Genomic DNA, 23,929 nt, shown 5'->3' on the forward strand with positions numbered 1-23,929 from the left:
CCTTGAGTGCTGGGCTACCAGACTTATGCAGCAGCCTATCGCCTGCTCCTAGGCCACCTGCCCCTCAGAGTGGTATGCCAGGCTCTGCCATGGCACCAGGCCTGCAACTGACCCTGTGTGGGGACAGATAACCTTGGCCATTCCAGAGGGTTTGACCAGCTAGAAACCACAAATGGACAAATTGAAGAGTGCTCTTCAGCCCAGTGGTTGAACACACTCTCCTTCCTGTCTTGGGCAAACTGGTTCCCTAGGCTGAATTTCTGTGAGACAGAACACATGCCAAGGGACACTGATCATCTCTAAACTGCTGTGCAGTTGTTCTGCTTGGCAGCATTGGCACCAGATTCCCTGGCACATAGCAGAGGGACTTACTGCTCTAGAAGGCTGGATGGAGCAGCACCAGCCTGTGGGTGTAACTGCCTCTTTATCATTTGTCTTCTGTGCTTCAAGTTCACCCTCAAACAACCATGCAAACTGGCTGTGCAAGGCATCTAAGTGTGCATGCAGGAATGGGGGAAATATGTAGGATAAATACTTCCCCCAGAAGCAGAGCCAAAGGCTTTGCAGTCTGTGGCCGTGCAGGCATTGTGAGACCTCTCAGCCCTTCTAGCCTGCAGGAGAGCTCATTGTCCTCTTGCCAGAGGAATTGGAAGAGCTTGTGGAAGTCCTGGCAGAGTGCACGAATCTTCTCGGTCTTGCCTTGCAGTGTCAATGACAGTTGTTCTAGGTTCACCATAATGGGATTCCAGCTACCTCTTTCTCCTAATCTGCCCTTGCAGCTCTTGTTGCTGCAACACAACTTAGCCAGCAAAACAACAAGTTGGAAGAGACCCCATTGTATTTCTCAGTAGAGATGAGGGTCTGCAGCTCTGTTGTGTTCTGTGATTCTGACATACTTGGTAAATAACTACTTTGGGATAAGCACGTACTGTGGCTGTTCCAGGCTCTTTCTTCTTCCAGCCCACACTTCTGCCTTGGCCGCCCCACACTGTTCTCATCATTCAGTTTCTCATCAGTAACAGCTCTGCAAAGGCTGCTCCTGAGATACAGCCTCAGAGCTCTGGCACCAGGAGGAAATTGTACAGAAATCAGCATCATCTTTGTGGGCCTGCTTAGCCACCTCAGGGATCCTGATGGGTGAAGTGGCAAATAGAGGACCTCAGCACAAGGCAAAAGAGGGATATTTTCTTCTCCATCTATCTGTGTGTTCTTAGACTATCCGTGGATAGCTCTGCACTGTCAAATTATGGCAGGACGAGTGTGTTTTGCATCGGGTCTTACCTGTGTACAGATGTCAGATGCTTTATGCAGAGGTCTGAGGTGTAACACTTCCATGTTACCACCTCATGACTTGTCACCACTGTGTAAAATGCATGTACCCAGCCTGGGGACTGCTCCATCACCTCAGTGGCCCATCACTACCATCTGTGGTGGCATTCAGTCTCCTGAGAGATTGAAAAGCTCCTGGCTGTGCTCCAGCCTTTCTCCCTGTGAGTCAACAACTTCAGCCTATTAATAATCATTATTACGCATGTGGGGTTTCTGGGAAACCCACAGAGCAGCCGAAGGAGTCACGAGCCTTGGGATTTGGATGAGATGTTTCACAACTACATTCCTGCCAGTTCAGCATCTCAGCATCAGAGAAGGAGGTTGTGATGGTTGAACCCTGAATCCTAGGGCCCTAGTAGGGCTTCTCCCAATCCCACATGCACACCACCACAATACCTGTCCCCTAAGGGGGACCTGAAGGATCCCCTCCTCTGGGCTTTTGCCCTGAGCAGGTCTTCAGCTGTGCCCAGGATGAGCCATAACTGTGCATTCTTGCTTGAGACAGGGTAAGACTTCTGCCATGGCTTGAGCTGCATCCCAGCTCACAGCAGCCTCATAAAAGCTGCTGGAGGGCACATCACTGCACATGGTGCCTTGCTTAAGCCAGCCCAAGGGGCTGAATTTTTGGCCCTGGAGCTGTCTCTGCCTCTGAAGCATCACTGAAAAACACTGAGATATGCAGCTGTGGGCAGAGCTGCTCTTCGGCTTTCAGAACATTGCACAATATCCAACCAGGGGAGCAGCCATTTTAACTCCATGGGGCCCTTCTCGTCTTTCTCTGGCTCCCTGGGAACTGAGGCAGCATCTGCCTACCCAAAAAGCTGTGCACATGCACTGCAGAGGTTTCCTCTGGTGGAGATTGGTGTGAGTTTCTTTTTGGCTAACGCCACTGGTAGGGGTAAGCAAGAGGATCAGCCTCAGCCCTTGTCAGTGAGAGCACCAGAGGATCAGTGTGTTCAACTCCAACCCATGTGGGAGCCTGGGAAGCACAGTGGCAGCCTATCTTTGGCCTGTTCCTGCCAGGGGCTGGCCCAAGCCCCTGCCTGCTGCGTGGCCTGCTCTGTGTGCCCGGTGGCTGTAGTGTCCGAGCATGCTCACCTGGTCATGCACATTCTGCACATCACCTTTCTGTTCTGTTCACCAAACTGTGTGCTCTGACAGTGTGTGCCGCATGCCATGTGATCTCATCGACGTCCCATCCATCCTGCCCAGTGCTTCACATAGTCACACATGTCCGCCTTGAGCCCACCTCTTGGGTTTGCTGTGCACATGCTGTTGCTGAGCTTTCTTTGGCCATACAGAGCCATAACCATTCTCTTCTCCCTCCCTCCTTGTCTTACTTGCAGGCATGCGTGACCACCCCCCCATCCCTGTGACGGACCTTGCCGACAACATCGACCGGCTGAAAGCCAACGATGGGCTGAAGTTCTCCCAGGAGTATGAGGTGAGCATGAGAGTGAGACAGGCGGCAGGGCTGAGTGATTCTGGCCAGGACCCCCAGCACAGAAGGCTTCATGAAAGCTGAGCTGTGCCTCCCCTGCAGCAGCACTGCCTGGGCAGGCCCCATGTCAGCCCTGGGAGCCTGCCAGATCTCCCTGCCAGCCCCAGAGCGGTGGGAACTCGCCTTGAGCAGTTGAAGCATGGCTGGTATGTGGAAAAGGCCTTGCAGCAGAATACTCAGCAGCCTGCCATGTTCCCACCACGGTTACAGCCTTAGGAATTAATGGGAGTTCATGTCTGTCTGCCTGCCTGGGCTGTTGCTAATTACTTTGTTCTGCTGTGTGAGGGCTGCCCTCTGTCCAGGCTGGCTGAGGTATTTCTGTCCGCAGCATTCTGCACCCCTTCACTTCCATCTGCGTTCAAAGCTTTGCTCTCTGTGCCATCCTTTGATGTCAACAAACATGTATTTGAGTTTTCATTCCTCCTTCCCCATCTAATCTCCCCCTACACATTGCTGGATGATGCTGACATTAGCCTGGGCCATTCAAGATCTCTGCCACCAGCTCTGCTAATGTCCTACTGCTCTGGAGTAGTCCCAGCTCCCCTCCCTTCATAGAACTCTCTCTGCCAGTGTCCTGCAATGCAGAGCTGCAAATTCACCTGCACTGCTGAATCTTGCTCCCAGCCTTATCCATATCTGTGATAGAGCTCCTGGATAGGTACTGTCCGCACCCACCACTGATGCTGCCTTTGCTCACACACACAGGCATGCGCTGAGTGTTTGGCGAACCCCTCCATCCTGCACTGCACCTCTCCCAGCCCAACCCTCTCCATCCCTGTCTTCCTCAGAGAACAACTTGCCAAAGAGGTGCACACATGGAGGGCAGGTGGCTGACCTGCCCAAGGGCTACCTTCTTTCTCAGCACTCTCCAGGCTGTGGGATTAGGTTGAAACTGTAAAACCAGGAAAAGTTCTCCTGCCGCCATGAGAGGAGCAATGGTAGGATAATATTTTGCTGTGCTTACATGCAGGACCCTCTTGAGCTGCAGTGGACTGTAAATAAACCCCCACTAGTATTAGAGGGAATAAATTTAGGAAGTGTTCTTTGCATGTGTTATCACTTCTGTTTGAATTGTTATCTGACTGTGCCTGTGGCCTCCCCTTCCTGCACTATACCTACACTGATTTATGAGATGAGATCAGAATATTTGCCCACAAGGTAGGATTATATATGCCAGGAAAGGGAAAAGCAGATCTCTGTTGAGGAGACAAGGGATGAATTCCAGCTAGTTCAGAGGGTGTGCTGTGTGTATCCGAGGAAGGCACAGAGCTCTTTTTTTGCTTTGGGATGCCAAGTGGAGGGCTTTGGCATCCCTCTGCATTCAGTTGTCTGAACCAGAGAGATGAGCTGCAACATCACGTTGCAACTTGGGAAATGTTTAAAGGAATAATGTGCTTCCCTTGGAGCTACCTGTGTGTTCATGTATGTCATGCCAGTGATGCCAAGGTGTGCAGTCATATCTGTCTGGCTTGCAGTTTTTGTAACCAGTGCAGCTGAAATGTTAAGCAGGGTTGTCCATTTTGCTATAGGCAGGCTCTGGCTCTGCTGCATGGTGTGGATTTGGCAGGATCCATTGGCTGTGCACTCCATCCTCACACTAGGCCTGTGCTCATTAGAGCCTGCACTGTAATACTGAGCTGTGGGAACTGTTTTGGAAAAAATGAGCATTAAGTAAATTCTCTTAGCTGCTTTCATGAGCCTCTCTCTTCTCATTTCTCTTTCTTTAGAATATCACGGCTGGTTGAGAGCACCAATCAGTTGTACTTCTCATGTTGAAGCAGCTATTAAGTAGCTGATTGTTGCATGTAATTTTTTTCCCCTGAATTCTGCTGTGTTTGACTCCTCATCAGCTGGAAATTACTGAACATGACAGGCTCACACAGTTTTCAACACTAGGATGGACCCCAAAGCAGAAGGAGTTGCCCCTTGTTGGCATGTGGGGATCAATACAATAATTTCCCACTTGAAATGCCAGTGAGAAGAATCCTGGACTGAGTTTGGAGAAAACAGCCACTGCCTGTGCAGGATTGTTGCAGCAGCGGTCTGCTCTCATCCTGATCCCTGCATGCATGGGTTTGGCAGAGCAACAGCTCCCTTTGGGGCCTGTGATAGGAGGGCTGGAGGGCAGGATGGGCACAGCATGTGCTGCTGAGTAAGGGAATCTGCAGAGTGGATGTGAAAATAGCTGAGGTGGGAGGGGAGCAGGCTGTGCAGCCCCTGTGGGAGCCCAAGAGACAGGAACCACACTTCGGCACATCCTGTGCATCATTTGCAGTAAGTGGTGATACAGTCCCAGTGCTCACCCTGGGACTGTGTGAGCCCCAGACCTTACACAGAGCTGAGTGGTGACCCGGCACTTAAGAGAGATGGAGGCCCTGACCCTGTTCCCCATGGCATGACAGTGCTGTTGGATTGGGCATAGCACAGCTGAGCAGGGAGACCTGAGGGAGGAAGGCATTGCAGGTGAACCCCCAAGGCCCATTTTCTGTTTGATCATGCTTTGGAATAGTTGCATTTTAAGTATTTCTGCAGAGCAGCCTGTCAGCCTAACATCTCCATGGGGTGCAGGGCTGTTTATAGATGGTTCGTGTTCCAGGAGCGGTGGCACCACAGGCAGAGAGCAAATATTTAACAGCACTTTTAACCACTGAGGCCAGCTGGCCCAGAGCCACGAGTCTGGCGCTTGCCTTAGTTATGCAAGCAATAGCAGGGTAACGTAGACACAGGTGACACAAAACAAGACCTGTCAGCACCTCACTGCATGCCTGGGAAGGGAGCACGGAAGGGTAGCAGAGATTTCTCACAGCTATCTGACCTCCATTCCCACAGGTCAGAGAATAAATAATACTGCACTCACCAGTTTGCCACTCTGTGTGGCCAAGCAGCCCATGCAACAAAGCTAGCACAGAGCAAGCTGTGTGCTGGCTGCAGCAAGAGAGGTGCCCAAGCTGTGGGTTAGCCCTCACCCCAGGCACCTGGGAGGCATCCCAGATGGACCTGCTGGTACCTCTGGTGCAACAGAAGAGGCTGACCTGCAGGTGCTGGGAGTTCAACCAGCTGCAGGCACAGTTAACTGCTGCCAGCTGCTCTGGTGTGGGGCATGCAGCAGCTGGGGAGCGGGGTGCAAGAGTCTGGTAGCAGCTTCTGGCTTGGCTGCACCAGGTGAGTGTTTCATTTTTAGTGCACAGTGAGAGCTACAGTGAATTTGCTGTGTGGGATTAATGGAATTAAGTAGAAGGGAGGCTGAGCCCCAGGATTATGGATCTGCAGACAGTGGCAGGCATTGTCGCTGTGTTGGAGCTCCTCCTGTGGACACCTTCCCATGCTGCAGCCTGTGCACACAGGGCAGGATCCCATCCTGGGATGGTGCAGGAGAACCTGCACTGGTACAAACAGATGTGCACACACAACACTGCATCTCCCACTGTGGCTGTGGGATCCAGCAAGCCAAGCACTGCTGTCCCCTTTGGTGCTGTTAGCAACATGGGACTGGCTGGCCTCAACCAACACTGGTTCCTGCTTCCTGGTGTTTTCCCCAGGAGCAAAGCAAGCCGTAGGTAATGAGAGCCTGACAGTGTAGTGCTTCCTAGCATGATGGGCAGGCTGCAGACCCTTCCTCACAGTTTTGTATGGAGAAATACTCTGCTGGCCTGCCCCAACCTTGTGTTCACTTAAATTTACCTTAAAGCCACTGAGAACATTTCATCTCCCATGGCTGCAGCCCTGGTAAGGCAGCTTAGAGGGAGAGGTGCTTGGGTCACTGGGGCTGGTCAGCCCACGTGGTGCTGGACCCAGGGTCCAGATAGCATCCAGGGAGCTGGTTGTTGTGGATTTAATGGGCTAACCGGGAAGCTGCCTGTGCCGCACTCACGTTCTGGTAATAAGACTAATAAGGCTGAAGCGCTGCCAGCGATTGATTCAGAAGCACATTATGTTCTCATTTGAGACGCAGTGCAGATTGACAGTGGTCAATGCTTGTGCTAATGTGGTTGATTTCACAAGAGGCCAGAAAGCACTCACCCACCGCCTGAGCACCTTCCCATCCCTGTGCCCTTGTGCAGCCACCAGAGCTGCTGAGCACTGTGGGGCAACAGCCACCCAGCTCCTTGGCTGCCATAGGCAGGGCCAGCTGTGATGCCCCAGGGGTCTGCCTGCCCAGGCTGACCATGCCTGCCAGCAGCAGAGACAATGGGCCAGCACTTGGCATATGGAAGGTTTTTGGAGCTGCACTGAGGAAGGGGATCAACAAACCCAAGGTGGACTGCATCTGAGAAACAAGTTAGGCATCTAGGGATGTTTTCTAGGCATTTGGAAAGTGCTCTCAAAGCTGTCAAGGAAAGAGCCTTTTTCCAGTCCTGTTTCAATGGTCTGATCTGTCTTTATGACAGTAGCAGCAGGGATCCCTGAACTACTTTGGAGAGATTGCTTCTTGCACTTCCATGCTGGGAAGGAGGAGTTTCACTAATTGAGCTTTTTCTTAATTTGCGCTTGCTGCCTTACAGCATCTCCCCTGTCACTTTAAAGCAAACTAAAACTAAAAGTCATGGTGCTTTTAAGTTTGTTCCTGGCTCATTTCCTTCCAATTTGCCAGCCCTTCTGCTTTCTAGGAAGAATGAGTTGGAAGTGTTACTCTGATCAAGTTTGGGGATGAAGCAGTCATTCCCATGAGCCCCAGAAAGCAACAAGAGCAGATTCCCAGTGCCCAAGCAGTTGTGGAGCAAGGTGAAGAGACAAGGCAGTGCTGCCACAGTCAGGAGCTGCAGAACATTGTACAGAGATAGGAGAAGACTTGCCAACCCACCACTCCATGTAAGGGCTCCAACTGCTCTCCAAGCAGCAGCCCATCATCCTTCAGTTTATTTACTCATTTGTTTGCCTTAAAGGGGGGAACAGGTGTACATTAATTCATCACTACAGTTTAAATTAAATCATTTTACTTCTAAATGAGTCACTAATTTGCAGGAGTATTTAATTAGGGCCTCTTTGCACTCAGGTGCTCTATTACTTTTGACTTTCTCACCTGTTTGCCCTCTTAAGAGGCTGATGATGATTAGACCATTTCTGCACATCCTCATTGCACATCAAAGCAATTAACCCTAATGGCAACACCTTGATGCTCCTCCGTGGTTCTGGGGGCTTTTGGCAGTCTTGTCCCCCCCAGGAAATAACCCTTTCCTCTGCTGTGGCAGGACATAGACTTGCTGTGCACCACAAAGCTCAGGCAGCCCTGCAGCCATTTGGCAGTGATTTGCAGCATAGATTGCAACTGCACTGAGCTCAGCCTGCCTCTACTGCGGAGGGAGGCCTCGCTCCAGCACCCACCTGTGCCTGCCAAGAGTGTTCACAGGGTGCAAGTAGAGCTGGTGCTTTCTTGGGTTGCTTGTCCACAACAAGAAGTTGCTCACTGATACCTTCAGGGCCAGTCTCAGACCCACCACCAGCTAGTCAGTTCTATGCATGGGCTGTCTGTGCAGACTGAGGCTACCTTTTTAAAAAATAAGTGGGCTTTATGTCTAATAGGCATTGGTGGGTCCGTATCTTCCTCCTTAGTGTGTCTATTCATGCTTCTCCTTCAGTGTGCTCTGAATTGACTGAACTGGTATCTAAATACCCTCTCACATACCTCTACTCCAAACCAGAACTCCTTACACATTGTATTCCTCTTACTTTTTCATGCCTTTGATGATTTCTGCATTGCCCTTCTGCAGTTCAGTCCCACCAGTAGGTGGACAGCAGTCTTCCCTGCCACACAGCTGAAAGGAGAGCATCCAAAATGCTGACAAAGTGAGCAGCCTATCCTGAAAGCAAGATATGGATGCCTGAATGAAATGAAGTGCCCCAGAGGGCTGTGAGCTATGCTGGGATGTCTCTGTGCCTGGGCAGATCAGTGTGCAGAGTCTGTGGCAGCCAGGCCAGTGGGTTTCCAGCCAGAAGCAGTGCTTACAGCCTTCACACTCACCATCCCTGCTGCAGCGCCTCTGAGCACAGTGGCTGCCTGCTTATTACTCTGATAATAGAAAATTACAGGTTTTCTGTAGGAAATGTCTATTTACATCCTACATTTCCCAAACTACCTATTATCATCGCTGTGATGTCACATCCTCCTGCACTCTTTCGTCAGCACTGGTGCCTCTGCCTGCAGGCAGCCTGCTGCTGCAGGGAAGGCTTGGCATTGTGGGCCACATATAGGGACAGACAGCTGCCACCTGGCACAGTGCTGGCCCTCAGGGAAGGTGTAGCAATGCAGGCAGTGCCTGTGCTCTGTAGTACCCAAGCCAGCACCCATACCCACTGCTGGCTGCTTGGGAAATGCCTGCTCAACAGTGCAGGAGCATAGGGGACAACAGTGTGTGTCACTTTGCACACAGCCGGTGGTTTGTGGGACAGAGCAGAGGGACTATGAGGGCTGTCTGTGTCAGCCCACTCAGAGGGCTGTGCTGCTTAACTCAGCATTTGCTCACAGCTGATCCAGAGCTGACAGACAGGAATTTTCCTGCCTAAGAAACCTTCTGACACAGGTCTCTGCCAAGCCATGGACACAGATGCTTGCAGAGAGGACAGTGAGCAGTGCTTCCCCTGTCCTGTTTGCCCAGTGTTCATATCTCTGGATCAGTAGAGTTTCAGGGACCTTGAGCTGAAGCATGATTTTAAGAAGATTTTGACAGTGTTGGTAATTTTGGGGGGAAGGAGTTCATGGGATGAATGATTTTTGCTGTAGCTGTTTGCTCCCAGCTTGCCCAGAGCTGCATGTGCAGAGCAAGTTTCTTCCTGAGGCAGCTGTCTGGGTGCCTCACATGTCTCTCAGAAAACAAAGCCACCTCATTTCAAAGGAGTGTTTTAGGGGTTGTCCTTGTTCACCTTGTTTTCTGCATGGACAAAGACAAAAGGGAAGGCTTTGGGAAGAGGCTGACTGGTCATGGAGGAGCCATGCACTGGGTGCACCAGCACATGGCTCATGGGAGAATCACTGGATGTGCAAGGCCAGGTGTGAGTGGGATGTTTGCTTTTCAGGCAGTTGCATAGTGTGCAGGCCTTTGGCCAAGATTTACAACAATGTCTCTTCTTCAAGTTTATAGTTTCTTGTCACTCTATTAACTCAAACAAGAGATATTTACATTGCATAAGTAGCTGGAGCAGTGGATAGTAACCTATCAATTTTCATTACTATTCCCTGGCAAAAGCTCATAGGCGGTTTTGCAGGACACTAATACTGAAAGCTCCTGCGGCACAAGACACCCAGGGCTTGCTATATTTCAAGAGACTGCAGTTCAACAGCTAATAAAACTGCTAGGTCAAGAACTGTGCAGTCAGGTCTCTCTGGAGTCCTGGCAGAAGACCAAATTTCTGCTGATGGGTAGCTCCAGAGGAAAGGATAGCATATAGCAGAGAACATGAAGACTCAACTGCAGCAGGCTCCCCCATCAAGGGGCTGTTTTGCCTGCAGGTCATGGGATGCATGTCCCACTGGAAACTGGTTTTCAGTGTGGTCTGACTGGACGCTGCTGGGACAGCCATGGAAGTTGTCTGGTCTGGGGAGAGGTGTGCAGGGCAATGCAGATTTCCTGACTGAAACACACATGTGCCGCATGTCTCACTGTGCTGTAACAGCTCCTGACTCCTTCCTTCTCTTTCTCTCCACAGTCCATTGATCCAGGACAACAATTTACCTGGGAGAACTCCAACCTGGAAGTGAATAAACCGAAAAACCGCTATGCAAACGTGATTGCCTATGACCATTCACGTGTCATCCTGACCTCCATTGATGGTGAGTGACTCCAAAGTGGGCACCCCAGCAAGCAGCTGAACTTCATTGTAGCAGGGGACCATCTTTTTCCCTTTTTCAGTTGAGCAGAGGCAAACACCAAGCATCAGCATGATCAAATGTGTGTTCTGAATGGCCAGAAAAGAGAAGGGGCTCTGCAGAGCTTTCCTCAGAGTAGTGTGTCCTGTGTGGTTGCCTCTTGATTCTACTGCCAGCAGACATGTCTGTCCCAGCAGCCTTCCCACTGCTGTCCTTGCTGTGTGCCTTCAGCTGCCTGCCTCAGTACCTTGTGAAACATGGCAGTATTAACCCTGCCGCCCTTTGTCCCAGCACAGCTGTCGGGTCAGTATCTTCCTCTGGGGCTTGTTAGTATATGCTTTCAAGTAGTTGCCCAGAGTGGCACAGGATGAGAGGTGCCCCTTTCCCTGGGACATCAGGCTCTACATATCCCTGTGTTCTGTCGGGCCCTGGTGTCCATAGCTGATGGACTGACTCCCATGGCCCTGAGAACCAGCCCCACATCTCTGGAGTCTGGACTAACATGTTTTTAGTTCCCTTGGACACAGAGGAGCTGGAGCCCAGGCTCACCTGTTCCCACTCTTTTATAAACCAGCACCCAGCTCTGCACACCAAATCTGAGCCAATTCTTGGGGATGAGGAAGATGCAGCTAACTCAATGCACCCCTGCTTGGGAAAGGAACTGAGGCCTGGCTTTGCACACAGGTGGCTCTACAGTCACTAGCATCCTTTTTCTTGGGATGGAAAAGTCTTTTCTAATGCTAGCGCACTACTTATCCTCTTCAGGAGTAGGAGGGGACCAAAATGGTCCCTCACAGCAAGCTCTGTTAAGCAGCAAGCAGCAGCAGTAGCTGTTCGATTCCCTGGCACGCCTGCTCATGGGCAAACCCTCTCAGACAGCTGTGGGGTGAATACATGGGGGAATCCCTGTTTTCCAGCCTGACTCAGTTGCTGTAAGTAGTGTCTGTGCCTTCCTGGGAACTGTTCCCAAAGCACCCTGCCAGGTCTCCACCACCCATGCCAAGGGAGCCAAGTGCTGCACTCCAGCTGCTGCCACTCCCTCAGAGCTGCCAGCGCTTTGTGTCTGCTGGAGACTGCTGAGACGTGTAGAAAATTCCCCAGGACTAAAGGACGAGGGATGACCCCTAGATCTGTTTCCTTTCTCTAATGAGATGCAGATGCTCTCTCCTGGGGAGATAAGGACATTCATGCTGCTTCCTCTCCCTGCAGCCTGGGCAGCCCATGCTGAATAGGGTTTGGAAGCAGCCCCAGGCCTCTGCTTTGCAGAATTTATTTTAGTAACTGATGTGTTTGCATTTTAAAGGCCTTTATAAAATACTCCTTTCCTTAAAGTGGTGGAGATAGAGTGGAGGCTGGATCAGCCTCTGCTAGCGGGCAGCAGAGGGGGTCTCACATGTAAGGGTTTCAGTGGTTGTGGGAGGAAGATCTCCTGCTCCTCTGAGATACCTGTCCCCGCAGGAAGGACAGGAGGACATCCCCGCCTGACACCCCTTTCTAACAGAGACAAACAAATGAAACAGCCTCATTTTTAACAGGTGCTGTAGGACCATAACAAATTGCTGGTGAATTTAAGACAATTACTTCAATGAGTTGCTTGGGGCCAAATGAGCTCCTTAATACTCCTGCCTGTGAATTTCCCTTTGTGTGCGGGTGGCAGCTGTCTCTTTACTTTGGTCTTGCCTTCTTGTTCCATTAATGTGGATGTTATAAAGGATTCCTCTTTTTTCAGGCACCATCCCTGTCTTTTGCAGGATCCCTGGGAAAGATCCTGGCATCGCCCCATAAAGGAGACTTGTCAACAGCCTTCCTTTGTGTGCAGGGCCCAGCAGAACAATAGGTTCAGACAGGGTTGTGGGCTGCCCCCAAGTAACACTTGCCCTCTTTCTCGTCCACAGGGGTCCCAGGCAGTGATTACATCAATGCCAATTATATTGATGGGTATCGGAAGCAGAACGCCTACATCGCTACACAGGGACCTCTGCCAGAAACCCTCAGCGACTTCTGGAGGATGGTGTGGGAACAGAGAACAGCAACCATTGTCATGATGACCAGACTGGAGGAGAAGTCCAGGGTACAGTGTGTTGCTTCCTTTCTTTTCTGGAGCTGTTGAGAGGCAGGAGAGAGGGATAGGAACCCTTTACAGCAAAAGGGCATCCAGGGAGAGGCAGTGCCAGTGATTTGGCTCACTGCTGCTGGCAGCCCAGCAACAAGTGCCTTGTAAGCATATCCCTGTGGGGCAAAAGGGTGGCAAAACCTCTTGTCACTGTCCTGCTCCTTTACCCCTGTTTTGCCTGCATGTCTGCATGCATACCCATCCTTTCCCTTCCCACATCACTCACACCAAAGGGAAAAAGGAGAGCTCTAAGATGGGTAGTGTGGAAAATCCCAGAAGCTGAGAAACTGCAGTGGGTAGGTGGTACCAGCAGCATCCTGCAGCCTGACAGGACCCCTAACATTTTTGGTGATGCAGAGGAGTGGCTGACAGGGTCTCATTGCAATAACAAAACTAATTTGTGCCTAGTCCAATGACAATATGTATAAATACTGCCAGGATTAGATATTCTGATGTAATAAATGCAAAGCTGCCTGCAAACTATGGGGAAGGTGTGAGGTGGCAAAGGAGCAGGAGCCCTCACTGCAGATGATACTCATGGTTTTCATGACAGAGGTTCTTACACAACCCCTGAAGCAGGAGTTTGTAAGCTGTGACCAAGTGTTCCCATGCCCAGATGCACCCTTTGGGCAAACCCTGTCCAAGCAGGAGGCAGCTTCTGCCTCTCGTGATTTGGTTTGTTCCTAAAAGTAAAATTTTAGTGGTGAGCATTTGTACTTGCAGAATATTTTAGTGTTGCCATGCCAACTGCAGGAGAAGGGGCTTGTGCACTCAAGCTGTGAAGCACTGGTTATTTTTAGCCCAATAAGCTTATTTTTGAGAAGCAGAAACTGTCAAGTTTAGGTTTAGTTAAAACTTCTGCCTGCGTGCTCTCCCTCCTTTTCAAAGCTTTAGCACCGAAATGCTCGCAGAGGTGTCCCAGCCCACACTGACTGGGAGAAAGCAGCTGGATCACTGTGGCAAAACAGATCTGTTTTTCCCACACGTACAAAACCAGGCATTGCTGATGGGTTTCCCCAGCTCCAGAAATGCCCTGCAGCCTTCAAGGGAAAAAAGTGTTCCTTGGAGATGAGCTGCCTCTAGATTTCCAGCCCCAGCTTTGCACTGTGCTTCCCCCTGCATGGCCCTGCCTGCTCTGTCCAATGGCCGCTGTCACCCACATGGCCCAAACAAGGAGGGAAATTAATCTGACCTGTCCTGTGGCTCAGGGCTTGGCACATGGGCTAAGCAAGATCAGAAGCTTCTGTTCAACTGCTCTCTGCAGCTGGGGGTTATATGGGGACTTCTTTGTGCCTTCACATTTCAGTGATGGAGCAAATATTTGAAATACAAGGAAAAGCCCATTTAGGTTGCCAAGTAAATCCATGACTGGGATCCTGACTCGCTTCACTTCTGGTCTGCTTAGTTAGGGCAAAGCACTCCAGGTGCATGTTTCTTGAAGATAACAGGTTTCTTCTGACCCCACAGGCACTTGTCTTTGCCTGAGATGCCTGTGCTGCTGAGCCATGTGTTACCTCCCCACAGCATGCTCCCTGTCATACCACCCTGCAGTATTGCTTTCTGTCCCAAACACAGTGCATGTGGTCAAGCTTTTGGTAACAAAATAGGCACGGTGAGCCCTTGCAGAATCTGCAGGCAGCCTGCCTGACCAGGCACACTGCCCAGAGGCTCTAGGCTGACTCAACCAGACCCCAGCATTCACTCCTTGGCACTGCCTGCCCGTGTCCTGCTGCCTCTTGGGCACATCCCCAGCACTAATGAGAAGTGCGCAGTTTTCTCAGGCACTGTAGGAGAGGCAGGTTGCCAGTGGAGGCACTGGAGAAGACTGGCCATTCCTGAGTCCAGACAGCCATCCACAGTAAGGGCTTCCCTGGATGTGTTTGCTGGGCCCTGTAGGTGTCTCAGGGCACTCCCTCACAGCAAGGCCCTGGTGGGGAGCTGGGAGTGGACTTCCAGGAGATTATTTTCTCTAGGTTTTTTTCTTGTCTTTTTCAGCATCCTCCAAGACAAGATGGTTTTCAGCAACCTTGCTGCTCTGCTTTTCCTCATGCCCCTTTGGTGGTGGCTAGAGCTCTCTTGGGAGCACACATTTTTTTGGACCAAGGAAGATCTTGTCCCAGTCATTGCCCATTGCACCAAACTTTCAGCATGAGTCACTATTTTGCAGTTCATTCCACTCCAGAGACTTAAAACCTCATCTGATGTAACCCCTTGGGTCCCTGCAGCATTGCTCCATGCTGAAGCTCACGCTGCTGTGGGACAGCACTGCTCCAGGCAGTCTCATGTCGTCACAACATTACCCAAGGATGACCTTGCTTGAAAGTCCCCTTGCCCAGGGTCTTCAGCGTAGGCACAGGACTGTCTCTCCAGCTGCAGAGCCTGGGGTGGGTAGCAGGGCCTCATGGCAAGATGCCCAGCACAGAGCAGGCTCTGCCGCCTTTCCAAACGAGCTCCCCAGGTCACCCTCGGCAGCGCTGTGATAAGCTGACCAGGACCAGCAGCAGCTTGGCAGCCCTGTGGGGGTGACACTGCTTTTAAAGGCTCCTGAGCTGTAGGGGGAAAAAAAAATCTTTAAAGAGCATCAGCTTTTATGGTCTGCAATTTCAGCTGGCTTGATGGTCCAAATCACCCTCCCTTTTTCATGTTTTCACAAAGCGAGAAGCACATAAAGGATAGAAATGGCTGGATTGTGCAATTTAGCTGCCTTCAAAGCTTTACAATCAGTTTCAGAATCATTTGGTGGCAGTTCAGAAACACACATTGTAGATTAGCTTTCCTGAAGCTGCGAGCGTGGTGTGTCCCTGCTGAGTCGTGTTGCATGAGAGAGATATTAAAGCAGGATTTCTCCTACCCTGGGCTATCCCCAAGAGCCCAGCAGAGTGGGGTCCCTCAGAGCAGCATGGTGGCTTATGCTGTTCCAGCCCAGAGCACCAAGTAGCCATCCCTGGGGTGTGATCTCTGCTGGCTTTTTGTGTCACCATGCAGGGCTTGTAAAGAGGCTGGTGCTTAAGGGCTCTGGGAAAGAGGAGCCTGACAGCCACATCCTGCTCCAGCCCTCTCACTGACAGAGATGCCATCTGGAGTTTGCAAGTGGGGCTGGGAGCAGCACAGCTCTCAAGCTGAAGAGAGGTGCCTGGCTGTTCTTGGGCGCAGGGCATCAAAGGAGGAGGGACAGGAGCCACTTAGCAAAGCTGCAGTAAATCGCTGTTCAGGACATTACTGTGCCCCTCAAGTTAATGAGAAAAAAGCACTGCCAGAAGAAAACATCTCTTGTCTGCTTTAGTGGCACAGTGCTTCAGCTTCAGCATAAAATTTACAGAGCTTGAAAATGGGGCATAAACATTATGGGTAAATTTGGCAGAAAATGTGACTGACTCTTATCTGGTCATGAATAAATAATTTTCAATTACCCGCCCAGGCGCTGCTATTATCCCACACAGGGAACTCCTCTGAAGTTTGTTTTGTGCTGGAGTACACATGGCCCTGCAGTATGTGGGTGGCAGGAAGGGACCACTCTTCCCAAGCTGGAGGCTCAGGCAAAGGAACATGCTGTGCTGTTCCCCTGAAACATCCCCTGCAAACCACAAGGGTGACACAGCAGGCAGCTGCCCCAGCATTTACAGGATGCCATGCTGCCCTCCCTTCCATTAGAGAGGGGTCATGTCATTCCCCAACCCAGCAAGGCAAACACAGTGGAGACACAGCCTGCAGCTGCCACCCACTCCTGAGTATGGGATCAGTTTAGCTGTGAAATAAAGTTTGTGACCTCCAAGTTGTTTGCGCTGCAGCCAGTCAGTGTCAAATAACAGGCTGCTCTGTGCCAAGCGAGGGAGGAGAGGAATCTTCAGAGATGTTTGCAAGGCCTGCCACACTGCCACAGGTCCAAGGCAGCACAGCAGCCTGAATGGCAGGAGACCCTGGGCAGGGGTCAGCGGAGCTGCTTTGGGTGCATGGGCACCTGCAGTACCCCATCAGGCAGCCTTGCTCCAGGCACTTCTGCTAGGGCGGGACTTACTGAGAGAAGAACCCAAAAAAGCAAGGACAGATGCATCCCTCTGGCTCCAGGTGTTTCTGCACTCTGAAGCCAGAGTGCAGGATGAGGGCTCTGAGCATTTACAAGCCCCACCCTGCTGAAAGTGCTTTCAATTAAAAGGCAGAACTTCATTGATTTCTAATTAAGCTTATTGTTTCCTTTCCCACACATTCCCCTGTAAACATGTTTTCCTAATAATTAAGTTTACTATTCCTTGACAAGGACAGATGATCTTCCATTCACTTGTCTCTCCTAGGGCAGGAAATCATTTTAGGTGCAGTGCACATGGGTGGGAATAAAGTCTTCCTCCTGTCAGCCAGGAACTGCAGCTCTGCAGGGTGGAGGAGCCAGGTGTCAGATGAAACAGGGATACTCAGGTTGCCAATTAAATAGGGAGTTTGGGGCTGCAGAGAACAAATCCAGAGGAGTAGTTTGCAAACGCTGAGCTTTGAAGAGGAGGAGGAGGAGGTCATCAGCAGGTGAATGGGGAGGGATGTGCAGGGAGATGAAGGGGGCACAGGGATGGGGCCCTGGGGATGTGTTAGGGCTCTCTGCCAAGTGGGCTGCAGCATGAGCTGTGACCAGTAGCTCAAAGCTGACTGCAGAGTCGGAAGGCGGTGATAAGGATGCTGCAGGGCAGGAGATCTCTAGGGAACAGCAGTGTTTTTGTGATCAGACAGTCGGTGCTGCATGCAGGAAGGGGCTGACAGGATGGTTTGGCCACAGTCTGTGTCTTCTCACCAAGGGACAGCAAGATACATCTGTGTCTGAGCTGGCGTCTGTGCCTTGCTTGCAGAGGCATTTTGAAACACCTGGGAGATGTAGATTTCCAGGGATACCAGAAGGGCAAGTTGGCTTCTCTTGGTGATGCTCAGTGCACTTGAGCCTAAGGCAATGCAGAGAGGGTGGCCAGGTGAGCCCTATGGACACAGTGTCCAGGCTGGAGCCCTGGCATGGTCTGTGTCCCACCTTTCTCCAGAGTGGTTTGCTGTCTGGGGGCCATGCTGGTATGGACACCCTGGGGACTACGGATGATACAGAGAAAAGTGGTGCCTGTTGTGTTGTTGTGTACTGTGCTGGATTCAGAGCTGTGTCCTGCCTCAGCTGTGGGTCAAGAACTCCAAGCTGGGATAGCAGGGAGCTGGTAGGGATACAGGCTGCACCTCTCTCGCCTCTGCCCACCTTCTCCCATCGAGGCAGAGCTCAGTCAGGGACTATGGTGCATGCACAGCCCAAAGACTTTCATCTCCCAAACAGGAGGCAAAGAATAAAAACTACAGCTGGCACAAATCACTGCAAGGGATAGCTGCTCACTACCTTCTTACTTGGTGCTGCTCTTGCTGCTCTGTCTGGTGGCCTGGCCCCCTTCTCCACTTCCCACCAGTAGATCCAGGGGAAAAAAATCCCTCTTTGAATCTTGTGGAAAGGAGCCCAGGGGTGCTGCCTTTCTGCTGAGGATTGGGACTCTCTAGGAGAAGGAAATCTGAGTGTTTGAGGCCCCCTTGCACAGTGACTCGTTTCTGGTTTTACTCTTTAGCCCTTTACCCTGCCACGTTCCTCACCCTAGATCCCTCAGCCAGCAGCCAAGCACTGACCCTTTCTCCTTGCCTCCTTTCAGGTGAAGTGTGACCAGTACTGGCCAAGCCGAGGTACAGAAACCTATGGGATGATCCAGGTGACCCTGCTGGATACAGTTGAGCTGGCGACCTACACTGTCCGCACCTTTGCACTGTACAAGGTAGGGGGCTGGCTGGACTGTTGCTGCTCCAGAAAGGGAAGAGACACTTCCCAGTGCTCCATGGCCAACAGGCAGAAGCCATTGGTTCTGCTTGGCTTGGCCAAGTGTATAGCCACTCCATACATGGGCCATTTCTCTCAATGGGGCTGCAGTAGAAGACTGGCCTCTGCATCTGGCCACCACTGGAATTTTGGATAGGATGCCTGATGCTCTTCTGTATGCATTCAGACCCTGGGCTGGGCCCCAGAGCAGGGGCTGTACTTGCCTCTGGCCAGTGTACATGTAGCTGCTGTCCTCCTGTTAGAGGGACAACATGGGAAACTGAATTTTTAGCACTTCTGTCGCTAATCATGCAAATGGAGGGGTTGTTTCTGAAGTGAGCACAAACCCTTCTCTCTGGCCTGCTGTATTCCTCATTAGTGTTTGGAAATCCCTGGGGGCAGTGCCAGCAGCAGAGTGTCACAGCAATGCAGACAGGCTTTGCAGTGGGCTGCCTCCAGGCTGCCTCCATGTGTGACTGAGTCTGGGCCAGGAGCATGGCAGTGCTCCTGAGGACATTCACACCCCAGGAAGGCATCTCGTCCCTCCAGCAATCACCTGGCCAGTCCTACCACATTGCTGCGCAGATCACTCAGCCAGTCCCCAACAGGAGCAGGGCAGTCTGCAGACCCATTCCAAAGACACCCATGAGTCAGAGGAGCAGGAAGGGAAGTGGCTGCTGTAGCCCTTCCATGCCCAGTGCCCATTTTCTCTGAACATGTAGTGAGTATAAGAGATAGTGAACCTGTGCTGTGCAGAAAGGAATCTTTCACCTTCCCTGCAGTCTGGTCTACTCTTGCAGAGCTGCTCTGCACCCTGTATCAGTTGGCTTTCTATAGAGCATCTGTGTGTATAGAAGCCTGGCAGGAAACCTACATTTTGCCTCCAGATTTTCAGTGGCAAAAGCCCAATACATACATCATCACGCAGGGCTTTGCATGCCTGTTACCCCTTCTGTGAGTTCTGCTGTGGGTTCTGCCCTGAGATGAGACTGTTCTCATGCCAAACAATTCATCTTTGTCTTCAACAGAATGGCTCCAGTGAGAAGCGAGAGCTGCGACAGTTCCAGTTCATGGCCTGGCCTGACCACGGGGTACCAGAATACCCCACCCCAATCCTCGCCTTCCTGCGACGGGTCAAGGCCTGTAACCCACCAGATGCTGGGCCCATGGTTGTGCATTGCAGGTAGGATTGTGTGTTTGCAGAGCTGGACCTGGGCACATCCATTATGGCTGCAGGAGCTTTAATCCATCTGAAAGCAGAGTCTCCTCTTCTTGTGGGAAGAGTTTCACAGTAGCATAACCTGTATTGGATGTTTGAGCAGGGAACAACAGTCCCAGCAGTGGTAATGCAGTGGTGACAATTCTATTGCTGCTGCTGTGTCAGATTAAGCAGCACTGCTGTATGGAGAGCCTCGGAAAAAATGTTTCCCTGCAAAACTGCAAGTGCCATATAAAAATTAAATTCTCTGTGCCCAGCATAAGTGGGTGGTACCTTCAGAGGCACATCACTGACAGACATGCGTGCGGTGACCTCTGCGAACATTCATATGTAATATTTACAGGGGAACTCTTTCACTGGGTAGAAAGGCAGCTCTTTAAGCAAAATATTAGTCTACTAATCATCATCTTACCCAACTAAGATTTATTTGTACCAGCCAAGAGGGGACTGTTACTGAACAAACCACTCCATCATTGCCGTTCCAGCATACGTCTTACCAGCAGTGTTTAATGCTCTTCTTTCATGCTCTGTTTCAGATGGGAGTGGGGTATAATTAACAGACAAACAAGCTGTATTAAAGCCCTGTTAAGGATCTGACTTGCACCATAAATGAGGAAATGCCTAGCTCCCTATCTCTGCCTGTGTTTAAATGTCACAACAGCATTATCTGTTCTTTTCAGGGTGCTTGCAGGGTGAGTAGTTTGGGGTTTTTCTTCTGCCCTTCCAACAGTTGTGGAGAGACATTCATTGCTTGAGTGAAGGGCTCAGCACAGACATGCATGACCTCACCTTTCTGTTTCCCCTCTCAGGCTGGCTGTCCTTATTTAACAGGTTAGGAAACAGTGACCCTGGTTAGGGGACAAGCAGGCTTGAAATTGTGGACTTCACTGGTGCTGGGGCCCGGCCTGCTCTTCAGGTGGTCTGACTTAGTGCACGCGTGTGCTGTCACTCTCCTGCCTGTTAAACACATTTCTCCTTCCCTTGTGGAGGTGCTGCCAGCCACCACAGGGAGCAGCAGAGTGTGATACCATGTCCTTTCTGCTCCAGCAATGAAAGGGGGACAACAGAAGGGCTGAGTAGCCTCTTACAGTCTTCAGTGTCTCTTCACCTCGTTCTTCATGTCACCTCTTGTTTGGAGCTCCACTCACTAGGAAGCAGCCTTTACTTCCCTTTCATGTGCTCTAGATCTAGGTGATGTCTTAAACAAGATCAGAGCTTGTGTTTCATCTGGAGACCATGTCATCTCAGACCATGTGCTCTCATCCCACAGTGCCGGCGTGGGCCGAACCGGTTGCTTCATTGTTATCGATGCCATGCTGGAGCGAATGAAGCACGAGAAGACCGTGGACATCTACGGCCACGTGACGTGCATGCGCTCTCAGCGCAACTACATGGTGCAGACAGAGGACCAGTACATCTTCATCCACGAGGCCTTGCTGGAGGCTGCCACGTGTGGCAATACCGAGGTGCCTGCACGCAATCTCTTCGCTCACATCCAGAAGCTGACCCAGGTGCCACCAGGCGAGAGCGTTACTTCAATGGAGCTGGAATTCAAGGTTGGTGGCAGAGCCCCAGCACCCCATTTCTACAGCCCCCTGTCTCTGCCCACAGAACCCCACAGGCAGCCCATCTGGGGGTTGGGAAAGGAGATCTATGGATCATTGCAGTTATTCTTTTGTGCGTTTCTGAAGCAGGTATGCAGTGATTTAAAATACATTTGAATTGTAAAGCTTGCATTGGCCATGTCCCCCCTGGATTGGCAGCTTCTGGAGAGGATATAAAAGACAGATGGATGTGCAGTTCTCAGCAGCACATTCTGCTCTAGGTTCACTGTGTGGCGAGAGCTGCATCTGAAATCAGATGCAGATCATGTTAGTGATAATTGATGTTACTGTGAACAACTTGTCTGGAAATGGCTCCAATTTAAATATGTGAGACATTTCTAGCCTCATTTCTTCACTGCTGAGCTCTGTTATCTTTTAACCACCTCAACACCAAGCCTTGGTGTCTAGAATTGGTGAAAGCAGTGTTCTAAGGCACACTCTTTTTAAGAAGGCATGCCCACGTTTTGATGCCTGTATCTGTGAATGCCAACTGCAGATATTTATTACAGCCTTGGAGCTGGAAGTGAGCTCTGGTAAGCTCCCATATTCTCACATGAGGTGTATTAGTCCGGTGAACTCATGCAGGAGAATATAGCTCATGCAGGGAGGCAGCAGACCGTGCAGGCTATGAAATGAACTGCAGCAGTACAGCTTCACCCTGGGGATTCCCTCCAAGTGACGAAAGAGTGGGAGAGGCAAAATACTGACTTTCTGTGTAAACTGGGAATATTTTAACAGCTCTGTCCTGTAGTTATCAGAGCTGCTGGTGTCCTGGGCTTGGGAGAGTAGAACACACTGCATGAGTGTCTCCTGGTGGCACCTGGCCTGGGAAACTGCTTAAGAGAGCCATAGAACTGTGCTCAACTCAAGCAACTCTGTTGTAAGAAAGACAAAATTTTGTTTTCCTTTTGCTTCTTCAAGGGTCTCTTTACGACAGTAAAGAAAATTACCTCTCTCTAAATCCTGACAGTGTCCACTACATGGAAAACCCTGGGGAGCAGGATATGGGAGTACCTCACATGGCTGCATCTCTCTCCAGAAAGCCACCCTGTCCTTCTGCAGGGAGCCTCTGCCAAGGACCCATTGGCACTCAGAGAGAGAAGGGTGGCTCTAGAGATCCTGGAGGCAGTCTTTTAGGGAAGGAAAACAAGAAAAAAAATGAAAAAAAATATACGGTCTTCTGTTTGAATGTGTCTGCCAGCAGATCTAAAAGTAACACATTTAACATGATTCCAGTTTACAGGACTCAAAGAGAACCATAAAATGTCTCACAGTAACCCAAAATAGATCTTCTTTACCTAAAACTGTCACAATTCTCACATTTTCCTGGGTTCTTCTGGGGTGAGAAGTAAATAGCAAGACATTGGTGAAAGAGGGAAGGCTTTCCTTCCTTGATGCCACTGGGCAAATGTCCCTGACTCACTGAGCTACAAAGCTTCATGGCCTGGCTCCATGTGGGTCAGACAGCTGCTGTGGGTCTCCACTCTATTACATGAGGCTTTGGGGCTGTGCCATAGGTCAGCACAGGTGGTTCCCCTGCTGTCACCTACATCCGGGTGCCAGAAGCCAGCAGCGAGGCTGTGCCTGGGTGTGCAATGCCACAGGAGAGAGGCCGATGCAGTGCTGAAAACCAGAGTGGTGATTACTATGAAAAGAGCATCCAGGTGCAGCCTCCTCATAACATGGTGGCAGAGCCCTTTGTCTGGTCCAGAAGAACCTGGTTCCCAGCTGCTGTCCCTCGGTCAGAGGAAGGGGTGTGACTGTGTGCCTGGAGGCACTCCTGCATACCCTGCTGGCAGGGTCCCAGTCTTACCCCCAGACCGCTGCATCCCCAGCAGGGATCTGACGTGTCTCCTCCTCTTTCAGAACCTGGCCAACTCTAAAGCACATACCTCACGTTTCATCAGTGCCAACCTCCCGTGCAACAAATTCAAGAACCGCCTCGTGAACATCATGCCATATGAGCTGACAAGAGTCTGTCTGCAGCCCATCCGGGGTGTCGAGGGCTCTGATTACATCAATGCCAGCTTCATAGATGGGTACAGGTGAGGATCACCTTAGGTAATTGGACCAGTCTGTCCTGCCTGCTTTGGAATGTGGGCAGAGCTGCCTTCTCCTCTTTCCCCGAGGACTGGGCCTGACTGCCTAAGGTGAACTGGGATCGCTCTGTTGTGTTTTATCTGTTTCCATCTTCTCAGACACTCCAGTGTGTATAGTTAAAAAATGTGAAGACTGCTAGTGAGTGAGAGCTGCCAGGTTGGCTTGCATTGCTATAGACAGATGCCCACATGGCTGGAGTGGCAGGCTGTGTTGGCTCCTGTGGAGGTTTTATGGGATATTCTGGTAGGCATCCCTTGGCATGTGTTTTATATCTGCAGTATCTAATGCAAACCTGCCTACCCTCAATAGCTATAGAACTGTGCTTGCACTGAACAGCTGATCCAGGCAGCAGCCCAAGGCTCGTTGTCCCATGTCTTGATTTTGGGGGGAGTCTGTGAATCCTGAGGCAGGCCTGGTGCTGAACACTGGGGAGCCCATCAAGTGGCTTCC

General features: G+C 50.9%; 1 protein-coding gene across 8 annotated transcripts in view; it reads left to right on the forward strand.

The window, feature by feature from the left end:
- The window catches only part of PTPRF (protein tyrosine phosphatase receptor type F), a 377,891-nt gene that overhangs the window by 348,749 nt on the left and 5,213 nt on the right, over positions 1–23,929 (forward strand). For all 8 annotated transcript variants that reach the window (XM_071564856.1, XM_071564860.1, XM_071564861.1 and 5 more), the window contains 7 exons: positions 2,676–2,773; positions 10,472–10,595; positions 12,527–12,702; positions 18,396–18,515; positions 19,585–19,739; positions 21,046–21,331; positions 23,246–23,424. In XM_071564856.1, coding sequence (XP_071420957.1) covers positions 2,676–2,773; positions 10,472–10,595; positions 12,527–12,702; positions 18,396–18,515; positions 19,585–19,739; positions 21,046–21,331; positions 23,246–23,424 — 1,138 coding nt within the window. The remainder of the gene's footprint in view (positions 1–2,675; positions 2,774–10,471; positions 10,596–12,526; positions 12,703–18,395; positions 18,516–19,584; positions 19,740–21,045; positions 21,332–23,245; positions 23,425–23,929) is intronic.

Source organism: Pithys albifrons, chromosome 10, assembly GCF_047495875.1.
Source record: "Pithys albifrons albifrons isolate INPA30051 chromosome 10, PitAlb_v1, whole genome shotgun sequence".
In the NCBI taxonomy this organism is placed as follows: domain Eukaryota; kingdom Metazoa; phylum Chordata; class Aves; order Passeriformes; family Thamnophilidae; genus Pithys; species Pithys albifrons.